This window comes from Epinephelus fuscoguttatus, linkage group LG20, assembly GCF_011397635.1.
Source record: "Epinephelus fuscoguttatus linkage group LG20, E.fuscoguttatus.final_Chr_v1".
Classification (NCBI taxonomy): domain Eukaryota; kingdom Metazoa; phylum Chordata; class Actinopteri; order Perciformes; family Serranidae; genus Epinephelus; species Epinephelus fuscoguttatus.
This window is the reverse complement of record NC_064771.1, coordinates 10,064,516-10,079,922: the sequence shown is the minus strand read 5'-3', so window position 1 is coordinate 10,079,922 and position 15,407 is coordinate 10,064,516. Positions and strand designations below refer to the sequence as shown.

The 15,407-nt window shown below is 42.3% G+C and overlaps 1 protein-coding gene across 12 annotated transcripts in view; it reads left to right on the top strand.

Moving 5' to 3' along the window:
* The window catches only part of cacna1g (calcium channel, voltage-dependent, T type, alpha 1G subunit), a 213,037-nt gene that overhangs the window by 149,115 nt on the left and 48,515 nt on the right, over positions 1-15,407 (top strand). For 9 of the 12 annotated variants that reach the window (XM_049562754.1, XM_049562752.1, XM_049562751.1 and 6 more), the window contains 4 exons: positions 5,259-5,385; positions 7,220-7,345; positions 7,470-7,559; positions 7,695-7,908. In XM_049562754.1, coding sequence (XP_049418711.1) covers positions 5,259-5,385; positions 7,220-7,345; positions 7,470-7,559; positions 7,695-7,908 — 557 coding nt within the window. The remainder of the gene's footprint in view (positions 1-5,258; positions 5,386-7,219; positions 7,346-7,469; positions 7,560-7,694; positions 7,909-15,407) is intronic. The other 3 variants (XM_049562757.1, XM_049562750.1, XM_049562749.1) reach the window with 1 other exon arrangement.

Below are 15,407 nucleotides of genomic sequence, written 5' to 3'. Positions count from 1 at the left end.
CTGTACAAGTGCTTCTGCCAAACACAACAACAACACAAGGATGGATCCGTTTGTTAGTATTTGGTGATTGGGTGGCTAAATTGATGCATCCAAAACTGCCTCTAAATAAATATGGCAAAAACTCTATAGTACACTATGGGCCAATGTGAAAATGAATGGGAAGTAGGCACAGAGTCTTACTGTCACATACCCCACAATGTATTGGGAACAAGTGCCTGTTTCCAAAACAAGTCTTGCAATCTATACAACCACATAGGTCGTCTGTTCTTACCTTCTAATATGATCAGCAGGAATGTTTCCTAAATTAGTGCATCTACCCGCGGCAGAAGAAAATTACTTACATGATTGTTAACAGATTTAAACACGTGGTTAACACTGTGAAAAGGTCACAGCTTAGTTAGGTTTAGGAAAAGGTCATAGTTTTGGTTAAAATAGATGCATTTGTTAAATATCTTAAGTTCCACACGTAACTTACTTTAAATATGTGACGTAAGTTAAGTACTCTACATGCATGGCATCAGTTAAATATGTAACTGATATACACATCTTAAAATAACTTAACGTTGACTTTTGGTTTCACATGGGAGACCAAGAGTGGTCTCTTGGGTCAAAGTCCTGTGCTTGTTTGACCCACCGATCTACCTCTTTCCCAGTCTTTGTCACTCTTTTTAGTACGTCACCTGACTTCCTCCTTTGTTCCCATTATTATCACTACACCCACCTGAGGCTGCCACCTAACAATAAACATGAATATGGGTTATATTACGCTGCTTTTACAAATGACCTATCCGGGCGTTTCGGGGGGAGGATAGTCTTCCTCAAAAAACACCATCTAACAGGTATGATCTAAAAGTCTAAACCAGGGCTTCTCTAAGTCCACAGCAAGGTCTGCGTCCAGACTGAACGGAAAGTCAGTCTGGACTCAGCACACGAAGTGCAAAGTTCTCTTTATGAATAAATCTTCTACTGATCAACGAATTGTTAGTAACTTACAGTGTAGCTGGAGATCATTCACAGCGATACCCCAACCCAGCTGGCACCGGACATTATTTATATGACATCAGAAAAACGCTGGACTCTTATGTTGCACAAACGTTAAATTTTGGTTGGAATGAAAATCAGGTTGAAGATATTTTAAATGTCTAAAGATGTTTCATATTGTATTTGATTGTATTGCTGTTGAATATCATGTTGTGTTTATGTTAACATTATGACGTTATGCGGCCATTGGATTTTGTTCTCTTTACCTCATAACTAAGTGTTGTTATTCTTCGTCAAGATGATGTTGGCAGGAAACATTTGGAAGACGTGTTATTTCAGTTACTTAAAGCGGCACTTACCATTCTGGAAATTTTACACTTTTCTTTGTTTAGGTTAAAATGCTATTAATAAGCTGATGGCACACTAAAATGCAAGTGAATTCCACCAGAGACAAAAACTCATAATTCTACCATTCTCATATGGTTCTAAGAAAATTCCGACCAATCATTGCATTCGGCCGAGTGTCCTGTCTGTCTTCCCCACGTGGACGCCTCCGACTAACGTAACCGCTCGCATAACATTTTTTCTCAATTTCTACAACTAGTGTAAATGTAGCTGCAAGGTCTGCACAGAACATTCCATTATTTAAAGTTGTTCCAGACCTCTGACTTTGGATTAAAATCAGATGTAGACCTTTGGGTAATAAGTTTGAGAACCCCTGATCTAAACACAATAAAGATATGGAGGCTTTGTCCTCTGCATTACCAGTTTGGCATTTCATCCCAATTAAACTGGCAACTTAGTCTTAGCATACCAAAATACGCTAGGTAACTGTTTGCCACTATCAAAATATGACCCACACCCGAAGTTAATATTGTGCATCATCAAAAGTTCTGCTGATTTGTTAGGTCGGTAAACAAAACACAGAGTCAGTCAGTGATACTTCAGTGTTCATTATTGGTGGACTTCATTTCAAATTAACATTCCAGATAGTTAAATTGTGGCTAATAGGCTCATTTTTGTGTAATCGAATCAACTTGAATCCAAAGTCTCTGAGGCAGACATAAATATAAAAAAAAAAACTGAAAAAAAAAAAAAAAAAATCCTGATATATGTTAGATGTCATTTCAAAAAAGAGGAATTAAATCTGATTTAATAATAACTTAATGGCTACACAGTAAGGCTATAATATCTTTAACAACATGTTTGCCATTTTGGTAAAACTATGCTTTTAAGTTAAAAACTGTTTTTCCCCCAAATTCTCCAAATTCTGCTGTCAAACATAAGACGAGGCAGACATTGCTTTGCCATCCTGCCTCTGTGTTTTGTTATCAGCTTGGTGTCATTCCTCGTCGATTGTGGCAGACACCGGCTGTTTGAATTAAATATGAGCTTGTCTGTGTTTTCCCCTCTGGCAGCGCAGTGCACGTAGGGTTCACAATAGCAAGCATCATCATCATATTCTTGAATTGCTTGCTACATGTGTTTGTGTGAGTGTAGCTGCAGCAAGCAGGTGACTTTGTGAGTGTGTTTGTGTGCAGGTGTCTGTTTCTCATTAGGAATATCGTTGACAACATTAAAATGCACAAGAGAGGGTCCGCAGGGGTGCAAGGGTGTGTGCGTTTGTGCATGTGACAGAATGATGTATCAGCTTTGTTTAACAGGACACACACACACACACTTCTGCAGTCATTTATCAAGCCCACAACCAGACCTGAGGGTGGGCCTCAGGGAAGGCCTAGAGGGTTGTACCCTGTGTCACCAAGTGGCACTTTTATGTCACCCAACACCACCTACACCTTATCGACAAGCCAGCTACAGCCTAGAAACCCCTCCGCACCACCACCGCTGTGTATCCATTAATTGTACCTGCCACTCTCCCAGGCTTCTTTGCAGGCAGACTGGTCTAAACAGCTTTGTGGTGTTTGTGGGGTCAGGGCTGAACAGGTTTCTTTGTTGATAACCCCTCCATGTGGCTGACCCCTGTCGCCTCAACATTTTAGCTCATCTGTCACTTAATTATGATGTAATTATCCAAAGGTTTAGGTGCTTGCTCACTATAGTGTGGATGTTATTTGACCCTCACACCTTGCAGGTGACCAGTTGTGGCCAATTAAGTCATGACTTTTGGATTATGTTTGTGTGAAACCTGAATTAATTTGCCTACAGTATACATTTCGCTCATTTACCGACGGGCACGAGAACGGTGGGTGGTAGAATTTGACAGCTGAAGAGAAAGGACAGCTCTAGGTTGAAAAACATGAGAGAAATTTACACAGCAAGGTGGAGTGAGAAACAAAATTTAGACAAAGAACAGCGAGAAAATAGCAGCTGCCTCATTTTTTATTCCCTGTGTATCCCTGCTACCAAGCAGCCCTCCTCTCCTCCCTCTATTCCCTATTTCTATCTCCCTGCGTCTCTTAATTACACCCAGGGTTTGCGCTGTGGGAACATGCCTGCCACTTATGCCCGACTTGTTGTTCTCCTTCCTCACTGTGCTGGTGGAGGAGAGAGATGGGTGGCGCACTTGTGCAGGTGTGGTGCATTACGGCAGACTCTTTCCCGCTCCTTTGTATAGCACACAAAACAAGGACACGCTGTGAGCCGCTATGAAATTATGCAGAGAGGTAGATTAGAAGAAATGAGCGCTAACTTTTCTCCTTCTGGCTCCCTCCATCCTCATCCTGCTTTTCGTGTCATATGCAAATAGACTTGACAGAGAGGAGCCCATCGCAGTGTGTGTCCTTCACGTACTGCATCATCAGAGTGTATTGACTCAGAATAAGAGGCTCGTCTCTCCTCCGTTCTCCTCCTTAATAAGCCTTTTCACTTTGGCGTATTTGTCAGACTGGAGCTCAAAAGGAGAACATGATGTAAAGAGGTAGGGAGGTTGGCCTGGGGGTTTTCATATGCAAAGCAGCAGTATGTGCAAACATATTTTTTTTGTGTGATCTGAGGGACTGAGCTGTAAACGATGTGATTCTGTCCTTGATGGACTGCAAGAGTGCTGACTCCCCCAACATGTTGTACTTGTCTTTCTCTCTTCAATTTTAGGATATTTATTCTGCTCTCAAGCTAGTGTTTCTTTTTCTTCTCACTTTTGTCATTATCTTAATTATTTAGGGAGGCATGCACACTAATGCAAGGATCACCAGTTGCACTGGATCAACAGCAAATATGCACTCAAAAGAACAATAAAAACACCTTTGAAACATAATTAGCCATTTGACCTAAAAAGCTGGATTAAACAAGTGTCTGCAACCGATCCTTGAAGTGTTTAGCATATCTATTCCACTGTAAAGAGATATATCACAATTGCTTAAATATAAGGATAAACTTTTCTGTAGATAAGAACCTGACTTAGATGACTGCCGTTGCTGAGGAATCTAATACAAATACAGCTGCATCAATCCAAAAGGAGACACATGTCGATGCAGTTCTTGAACACTAGTACCCTCCATAGCTGAGCAGTGGTACTGCACCCCAGCATGACTCTCAATAGAACATCAAAATGATGAGGTGTAGCCATAGGCTTGTTATTCTCTGATCAGGTCTATTGATCAGTGATCCATCCTGGCCTTTTATTATCTCATGTCTTCTCTTAATGTGCTATTGACTTTCCATTCACTCAACTGTCTGCTCAGGGGAAAACATACAAGGCAGACAAAGACTAATAGACAAAGGCAGAGCACGCACATCTGTGTTTTCTGTGTGAAAGCCTGTGCAGATTGGTGTGTGTGAATTGGCAGGTTTTTACATAGTGTGTGTGCGTTTGTGTTTATACCCTGTCGGAGAAGCTCAGCTGCAGTGCAGTGCTGCGCCGGGTGCCATGCTGGCACTAATTAAACATCCTCATCAGTCCATTGGCTTAATTAGATGTGTCTGTTTCCTTGACTGCAGAAATGAAAGGCGGCAGAAAGAGAGGTGGAAGAGAGAAAAAGATGGTTTATTTTAAAGAGGAGCAGGAGTGAATGAAAGAGAAGTTAATTTGTAAGCCAACAGGTGTTTAGGTTTAAAAAGTTCTGAAATGTTTGCAAATGAGAAAAAGGGTTTCTGGCTGTGGTAAACAAGGGGAATTAGTGTATATATGTGTGTGTATGGGTGTGTGCAGACAGGGTGAGGGCCTGGGGGTGTGTGGGGGTTGCGTGTTGGAACGCTGCAGGCATCCCTGCTCCATCTGGTATGAACCGTATTGTAAGTGACCTGAGAAAACCCTGCACAAGCACACATACGCAGAAAGGCTGTGCATTAATATGCTATTATATGCTGTGTTTCAGTGTGATCAGCAGAGCCCCGGGGCTGAAGCTGGTGGTGGAGACTCTGATGTCGTCACTGAAGCCCATCGGCAACATTGTGGTCATTTGCTGCGCCTTCTTCATTATCTTTGGCATCCTAGGAGTACAGGTGAGAGCAGAGTGGGGAGGGTGTGGAGAGGGTGAGGAGGAGGGATGTAAAAGCTGTCTGGATGGCACTGACAGAAACATTACCCTCCTCCTGCCACACTGCAACAGTTTGACATGTGACAAATATTCCCTCAATTCTTCACTTTCTCCTATCCCATCTTGGTAGTCCATACATCATGGAATCTTAGCAGAAAATTGTTTTTCCATGCCCTCCACACATTATAACTCACAGGGTAGGACACTTATGTATGCTTATCTGGTTGCAGTAGAGATTTCATGGCTAACAGCCCAAGGACCAATCTATACCAACGAGCTATGTGCCCTTGGCATACTGCAGGCTCCTGTCTATCAGCATGTTTATGTCCATAAACCATCTGTCCAAGTAAAGCGGTGTCACAAAGGGTTAATGGCTGTGACAATGCCATGAAGCAGTCACTGGGAGCTGTCGCTAAAGAGCATCCATAGAATTCACTGCACCGCCCTTAACCTCCAGTGTTGAAAACGTTCTAAATGTTGTCAGTGCAAGTGTGGCCATTCAGTAGCCAATCATTTCTTATATACATTTCATACCAAGCAGCCATTCCTGTCTTTGGTATTTAGGTTTCCAGGAAGCACTTTTGGAAGACCTGAATCCCAGCTAGTGCCCTAACCCGAACCTTTTACAACCTGACCCTGGGCTACTCGCACAGCCTGGCAGGGTGCTGTGCCAAGTACAGTAAATATACATATACAGCCAGCAGCCGGTTAGGTTAGCTTAGCAGAAAGACCGGAAACATGTACCTTTTTTCCACCAAAATGAACATTTATATGCAGAGTTTTTTAAATGCAGAAAAACACGCTAAATATAGGCAAAAGACTCCTTTCCCATTGCTAGCAGATCAGGGCCTTGTACACATCTCTGCAGCTGGGTATGCCTATTGGGATTTTCGGGGTGAAATTCAGTGTCACAAATGCACCCTAAGTAAGCAGTAGAAATTAGCATGGAGGCAAGTGAAATTGTTAATGATGGTTACTTTTTTAATGTCTGTTCCTTATTCAAACTCAGTGAAGACTTATTTGGAACAATGCTAGAGTGCTGTTTGGGTGGAGATTGTGGCGGCGTGTCACCATTATGCTGGAAAAAAGGGCCTTGTCCACCTGGGTGTCATATTTCCATCAGCGCTGGAGCCGATAAATACTTTTGACTTCTGCAGTCATTTGTCCCAAGAATGCCAATTGTAACCTTTCCCAGTCAGACACAAACAGATATTAATTGGTGTTAGTGTGTTTTTGTCCAGGGGGGAAGCGGCTTAGAAACGACAGCTAACCTACCTCTGTCCAAAAGTATCAAAACCCATAAATGTGGTGTAACTGGAAGACAGGATGTTAAAGGTTTCTGAGAAGGTGTTTCTGCTGTTCTGTTGAGGAGACTGTGTCCTCCTGTATCACAAGTACCTCTCAGTGTCGCTTCAATACCAGAGTTAAACTTTTACTGCGGACCCAAACTTCTATCTATTCTCACTGCAGCAAACAGGATGGTATTCTATTGCTGAAAACAGCTGCATTCTTTATCAATAAAAGATGGCTCTTGTCAAACATGGATATCACCTAACTAGAGCGCTACTGTGCAGGTTTAAAGAGAGAAAGAAAACAAACAAACAAGCAAGAAAAATGTTGGGTAGAGATACTGGGGGAAAATGAAACTGTATGAATCTTCTGGAAATATACTATGTATTCGATGATATGAAAAATGTCTGAAACCAAGCATACTAAAAACAGCATGAAGTACTTTTATGAATCAGTTTTCTGTTGACGGTCACTGTAAAATAACGGGTCAGTTTGTTTTTTCTCACCAGCTCTTCAAGGGGAAGTTCTTCGTGTGTCAAGGAGAGAGTGTACAGAATATCACTAACAAGTCAGAGTGTTTGCAGGCCAGCTACAAATGGGTCAGACACAAGTACAACTTTGACAACCTTGGACAGGTGAGATTTCCAATCAGTAAATCCATAAACAAATGTTTTGTTGAGCTGCTTCGAAATTACATTTTCACAAGCATTTCAGTTTATGTATTACTCTCTCATTGTTTCTTCCCTTTCTCTGTCTCAGGCCTTGATGTCTCTGTTTGTTCTGGCATCAAAAGACGGCTGGGTGGACATTATGTATGATGGTCTGGACGCTGTAGGAGTTGACATACAGGTTAATATGTTTAAACACTCTCACGCAGAAATGCACAGGTTCACAATCTGTTAGCTGTCATTCATGAGTTAGAATTTAAAGAAGGCTTCTACTGTAACTGTCTACAAAATGCTCTGTATCCTGTGTGTGTTTCAGCCGAGAATGAACCACAACCCATGGATGCTACTCTACTTCATCTCCTTCCTGCTGATTGTAGCCTTCTTTGTGCTCAACATGTTCGTGGGTGTCGTGGTGGAGAACTTCCACAAGTGCCGGCGCCACCAGGAGGCTGAGGAGGCCAAGCGCAGGGAGGAGAAGAGACTGAAACGCATGGAGAAAAAGAGACGGAGTAAGGAGAAGGAGCTGGCTGGTCGGTAGTCTTTCCACATCTTTCTGAGTCCTGCTTGATTTGAGCCTGAGCCTATTTTTTTCCTTTTTTGCTTTTTGATTTGGTTTGGCCGAATCTGGAAGAACGCAGTTAGTGAGCTAGTACCAACTACAGTTGCTGCTCTGCGGTAGAACCTTCCCCTTCCCCTTCCATCCCCTTTTCTTTTCCTCGTAGGCCCTCTAGCTAGTTTTTGTTGTTGTCTGGTGGTCACCTGTTCTGGCTCTGCAGACTCTGCTTCAGACTGTGGAGGCTTTTCTTCAACTCCAGCATCAAATTGATCAAGCTGGATGTTAAGTAAAGCTTCCATAATCGGCCGGTTTGCAGAGGTAGGACAGCTGACTACTGGCGTTAGCCCCCTCACCCCCCTTCCCTTCTCCCTTACCTTGCCTGGTTTACCATAGACGCCGTGCTTGGGATGGCCCCTTGGAGCATGCCCAATGAGTGCTGACAGACGGGGCTTGCATGGTGGTGGGTATACAGAGCTAGAGGGAGGGGGAGTTGTTGATCATTTAACCGCCCTAAACAAAAACAAGACAATCCCCCTCCCTTCCCCTCTTCTGCATGTGGTTTAGTACAGCCGCAGGGGCAGGGATAGACTAAAATCTGGGAAGAAAACGAAGAGTCTCCCCTTTGTTTTCACGTAGCTAAGATCTGAGATCACTTTGGGTGAGATTTGTAGGAGTTAGCGTTGATTCCCTGCCCGTTCCCCCTCCCCTCCGGCTGTATAGGAGTTGGTGACAAACTGCTTGGTTTGTTTTTTTTAATTCTTTCCACTGCCTCCTATATGCAAAAACTAAAGTGCTAGCATTAGACTTTTTGTGAATTTTGTGCCCATACTTCCAGTATTTTTCCAACTTAATCCAAAGGCACTTTATTAAAAATTTCTGCAAGGAGCAGTGGACACTATTGGTTTCTTGAAACTGAAAAAAATCCCTTTGTTTCCGTCTATATGACATGATCATTTTATTTGACGATAGGAATGTTTCGACTCTTGAGAAATACAGATAGAAACTGATCTTCCTTTTTCAGGAGGTGTCTGCCAAGGGTGTCCAATCAATCGAGAAACTCTCGCAGACCCTTGCACACTCAGTCTAACACACGTACACTTGATAACTCAAGATGCCCCTTTTTTTTCAGACGCACACAAAACCTGCCATATGTCTAAGTTTGCTTCCCTGTTTTTACTTTTTTCTATTTTTGATTGAAAAGTTCGTCTTCTTTTTTTCCTGGCCCGGTGTTTTTTTGGGGGGGGGGGTTTTGCCAGGAAACCTTTTTTATACACAGCAGGGAGGAAAAAGGGCTGAATGTTGGTTTATTAGCAAAATAGCAACACAAAAAGGTAAGGTTGCTCACACAAAGAGACAACCTACTGGTGCAACTCAAAAGAGTACAGTTCGTAGGGTGGTTGTAAATGTCTGCCTTGGGTTTGAGAACTTCGGTTTATGAGTCAACGGCGTCCTGATTGTCACGAAACAAAAACGTGTTATTCTAAAGAACTGGACTCAGAATCACTGGAAAGACAAAACGTAGGAACATAAACCAGCTTAATCTTTCATCGCTTCCTTCTGGCCTTACTCCATCCCTCTTTCCCTCTTTCTCTCTCTTTGACTCTCTCCTGTTTCCAACTCATCCTTTCTTCCTAGCTTTCTTCTGCTTCTCCCTGACTAACACAGTCTCATTCCTCTAGATTTATTGGTTCCGGGGGTGAGTTGGGCCCTCTCTGAAGGCACATTGAAAGGTACAGAGTTTCCAGCATGTTCTGTGTGTCCCTTTAAACACCCCCACCCACCACCACTGACCACGACAACCCACCATGGTGGCTAGGGTTCTAAGTTCAATGATCACGGGAGGTAGGGCCCCATCCCGCGTCCCCGCCCCCCTGCCTCTCTCCCATCAGCTCTCAGTCCGCTGGACATGCTGTTACCTGTTTTCTCTGTCGCTGCTTTGTCTTTCACAGCTCTTCCACACCGTCCGCGATCCATCCACCGTCCACAGCACTGCACTGCTGCTGCACCACCACCACAAGAGAAGAAGACTCTTGTCCAGTTAGGTTGGCAGGGAAACCGAGATGGGGATGTAGTGAGACAGGGATAGTTTAGTGCAATGCAACAAATATTGGAGTTACTTGGAGGTAAAGGTTTCTAGAGTGTCTCCTTCACAAACCTACTGTAGTCTCATGATACAAATGTAAAGAATAATTCCAGTTTATGGCATCTTGGGCCTTATTTTCATTGTGTTAATCATCTTTTCTGTTGGTTGTGGTAATATTTTGCCCACCAAAGTAATTGCTGAGATGTAAGAACATGGTGACATCGCTACAACAAAGTGTGACAGGTCAAAAGATACATGAGCAGTTGATTATCACACAGGTTGTACACAACTACAGCTTTTTCACCCAGAAGATGTTGAGATATTTCTTTGACTAAGTGAAAATTTTGACCTGCTGGTAGCTCTAGATGAAAAGTCAGGCTATGTTTACATTACAAGCGAGTGTGGCCCAAATCCTTTTTTTTTTTTTGCTCTCATGAGCTGTCATAGATCTGATTTTTTCAGAGTAGTGTGGAAACAGAAATCCATTTTTTTCTAATTAGATTTGGACCACTTTCATACGTGGATCTAAATCTGATACATAGCAATCATTGGCCATGCGACTACTGTGAAAACGGCATACTTCACTGCACAGACGCAGATCACTCACCATTTAGTGTGTGGTGCGTTGAAAATACAGAAGGCTACTGACGCTGTACCACTGCTGTACTAGGCTGCCCAGTCACCAACCAATAGACGCTTTCTGATGGGGACAGGTTGCCAACATGTCACTGACAGAATTATGGGAATGTAGCTCTGGATATCCTATGGTTTGGAAGAACTTTTCCTCTTTGAAACCCTGCACATCGGGGCCCCACCGCTCTTGACTCCTCTCCCACACCTCTCCCTCCACAGAACTACCAGTATTGCTGCTATGTAACTTTAAAAAGATGCTCACAGATGCCATAATGGTAGACATGATCAACTTGTTGTCTTTGCTTTGTACTCAGTGTTTGATGATCCAGCGTACTTTGGGTGGTTTAAGATTTGATTGATTTGACTGATGTATGGAGAGTTTCTGGATGAAGCTAATTGTGTTGCATCAGAACAAAAGCTCAAATCAATGGGATAACAAAGGAATTCATCAAACAATAAACTAAGACTAAACCAGACACAAAGCAGTTGAAGACTGTAACCCCATGGCGTCATCCATGCTCCACACTCATTTTAGCACACCTGCCTTTAATTAGAGGTTCCTGAGATGCCAGATCAGGTGACACATTAGGGAGTGTAAAAAAAATAGGTAACTAGAAGGGCTGGCTCCAAATCGCTCTAACAACCCACAATAGCTGCTAATAGAGTCAGTGGACCGAAAGCCCATTTGTACAACAGTCCGTTATCCCGAAAACAAATGGCCATTGCTCCAAAGGACCATTTCTCTGAAAATACACCACACTCCGTCCCAGACAGAAGCACATGGCCAATTATGCACAATGACATCATCAGACCTTTCTGCTATGGTTTGGAAGGCGAAGCTTGCACTGCAATGTGCTTCTTTTTTCTTCATACTGATGTCAGACATGGGTCACTTTAGGCATGAATATCAACAGTCTTGGCAAAAAGATTGGATTTGGGGAAATAATTGGAATTGAGCATTAAGCCCTGTAATGTGAACGTAGCTGAAGTCATTGGAATTCATGCTCTTTGAGCCATAAATGTCTGTACAAGACTTGCTGACAATCTGTTCAGCAGTTAAGATATTTCAGTCTAGAAGTGGTGTACTGATCAAAATTCCACATTAACACTGTTGCTCTTGGGCCAGTAGCTATGGTGAGCTCAACCAGGAACTGATGTTCACAATAGACATTTTAGCTAACTATTTTTACCATATGCCTTCATTTCGGCACTTGAGTTTGGAACCTTCCCGATCATCTGCTTGTATTTCTTGCCTGTCTGACTTGCTGATTACACAGTTATTATTACCAATTGGAATGATGGCCAAAGCTGTAAAAATTAGGCCCATGTTTTGATACCTCAGAGTCCTCCTATAAACTAGACTTACTTGTGTTCCTCGCTCACTGTGTCTTGTAATTTCGGCTCACTGCTGTTATAGTGGATCAGATTTATATTGGAGAGCTTGATCAGGTTGTACAAGTGGTGCCATCTTGGATGAACAGATTCTGTCTCTTGCTCTCCTTCTTTAATAACATCCTCTATTAAAGGTCACCGGCCTCCATTAAACTGCACTGGACCACAAAATTCAATCAAGAGCATTCTGTTTTTTCCCATTGAGTCTGTGCTCGACTTAAAAGCTTAATTTAAGACACCCAGTGCGAGAATATGTAAATGTGATGACAATAAATTGAATTGCAACAAACTCAGTCAGAGTATCTAACTTGTATTTCTGGCTGCAGTGTCCACAGCTTTAGCTCCAAATAGCTTGTTTCTCTTTCTCAGAGATTGTTTCTTAAGAAGAAAGCAATCAATTTCAAGCTTGTGCATCATCAGGATACCGTTATTAAATCATGAGATACAAAAGAGTTAAATCTGTGGCCAAACTGAATAAATTTATCTCCACCTAATGGCTGATTTACTAAAGGTCACTGCAGTACAAGTTGTTATTAAGCGAGACCACAGCAGGTTTGTTAACAGCGGTTGGCTCTTGTTGTTGCCGTAAAGGTCATCTCAGGTCTGTCTGACCACCCTGACTGGTTTGCTCGCACACGTGGTTGAATTGTCGCAACTTGTTTCCATGGCAATCTGGTTAAGGTATTGTTATGATAGAGCTGCGGAGAGGTGTGTTAGATAATGACAACCTCTTCCCTAACTCTGCATTGTGAAACTTTGTGTGTGTATGCTTGTGGTTAGTATATGTCCAGGTGCAATGTCCGTTCCATACGAACACACTCATAGAAGGTACCTGACTGTGTTAGATTGTATTTTGTGTGTGTGCTTGTGCGTGTATGTGCATATGTGAGTGAGTCAGGGGGCAGACGGTTGGCGAACAGGTCGTAAAATATGCAGGAGCAGCTCTCATCCTTAAATCCCCTCTCCTCTCAGTCTGACCATCTGAGAGAACCCCCCTACAACCCTTTTGTTGATCCTATGCAGCATTTCACGAGTGCTTGCAGTATTTTGATATTTTTACCCAGAGGTAATTACAGTGCCAAAAACACAAAACACACACGTAAAATAAAGCGTAGACACAGTGTGTTACTCGTGTTAGGGTGGTCAACACTCAGAGGTGTGTGTGGGCACGCATGTGTGTCATGCACAGTGTGTTTGTGTGTGAGCGTGCAGAGTCTTATCTGTAGCTTGCACTGCACTGGACTGGCTTTTTTTTCTAGAGGCTAGAAGGAGGAGAAGAACAAAGAGAGGAGAGGAGATGATGGAGGAGGCGCATTAAGATTTTGACTGAGGATGGAGGAAAAAGGAGATACATAGAGGTGAAGGGGAGAGGTGGTAGAGTTAATCATGTACTCACTGACAAGTTGGAGTAAATTGCAACCATATAAATAGAGAAATGCAGAGATTAGAAACAAGAGATGTTCTGGTACCATTTTTGCTTTCCTGACACCAATTCCGAAACCTGAACTTGTGTACAGATACGATTACATTGTGTTTAAAAATAAAATAAAAGCTAAACCTGAACCTGAAGCTAAAGCCTTGCAAACAAAAAACATGGTCTTTTTACTGGTGAGACTTCCCTGTTTTATTCAGATGTGAAACTACTTATAAATTCAGTGATAAGGTACGTGGTATCGGATTAGTGCCTAGATTAGCGTACTCACCAATACCCAATCCAGCATTCTAGGCAGTATCTGAGGCATTTCCAATACTGTTATCGGAACAACTCCATTCAAAACACACATAATCACACCAGAGCTGTGGACTTGAGACTCGGACTTGAGTTTGACACAGAAGTGATGGCTAATCCAACCAGTCATCAAATGACAGGCAATCCCATTTCTTGAGCCAAGACACGATCATGAAAATCATGCATAGTATGCCTTTAAGCTGCTAAATACACTGGGTAAAGCAGTTTCACATAACAAATCAGTGTTTCTAAGACCCTGTGCAGCTCATCACATACAGGCTGCTAGCCCAGCACGTGCTAATGTGAGCTCACCTTTTTTTTTTTGCTTAGAACTTGAGATCCAGACATTCAGGAGGTTTATACCAGGAGCCAAATTATCCACAGAGGTCTCTTCCTCTCAAAAAACAAACTGACCTGTGGTTTAAACCAGAAAAAAACACTCAATAAAGCTGTTTTAAATTTGAAAAATCTTTATTTTTACGATGGTTTTGGTCATGGAGGAGCAAATGCAAAAGTGCTTAAGTTAAAATCTAGAGTCAGTGTTTGATTTGTCTGTTCTAGGCTACTGTAGAAACGTGGCAGACCTGAAAGACAAAGATTGGTAGGTAAAAACGGCTCATTCTAAGATAACAAAAACATAACAATTCTTTTTTTAGGCGATTATAAACTAAGGAAAACATTCCCCATAAATCCTACACACTGGGCTTTTAGATATTACTATTAACATAGCTTTGGAATGAGAAACTGTCAAATGCAGTGTTATGTTAAATGTCACCTTCAGGGACCTGAAACACTTGCATCCTGAATTGGTATTTACTTATGAAGACTTGTGACTGAACTTGGACTTATAAACAGCTCTGAATCACACATATAAACGTTTGCAAACAAGAACCAAAGAAAAGAGACCCATAAGAGGTTGGAGGAAATGATGGTAATCATGTTGACATATAAAAACATATCAAGCATATACAAAGGTAGTCAGGCATGCTCACTGTCACACAATGAGCGACACAAACACACACATAAATAGAGCCACAAACACACACATCCAGGATGGCTTAGTTCCCCTCAGGGTTAATGTGAAGTGTCTCCCTGTTTGACTTGACTTGTTGTGTTGAGTCATGCATTCTGCAGTCAGAGTCAGCTGCTTGTGACAGACACATCAGGAGAAGCTACAGCACACTGCACATGATGAATGCTGCAAATTGTAAATATAGTTCCATATTATTTCCTCCTTCAGTGGGCTATCAGAGAGGTGGCATGCTGGATATTTTGACAGACAGCAGCTTGTATCAGGGTAATGATGCTCTCAGTGTTTCTGCATTAGTCTATAGGCTGTCGGCTGCTGTGTGCAGCAGTAGCAGTATAGGTAGTGGCAGTTTCACATAAGTGTGCCTCTCAGACACTCTGTATAACCCTATGCAACCTATATTCTTAGAGCCAGTATTTGAAACATATCAGTAGATCTGTGAGACAAGTTATCAGCATCAGTAACATATGAATCACCCGTGATGTGCCATGCCTTTGGGGACTGCAATAATAGTTAATTTCAATGATCTGTTACTCTGTGGGTATTTTCTTTTTAATTAACTGATTTACTGTGCAAGTTCCTAGAGCCCTAAGTGTCATCTTCCAT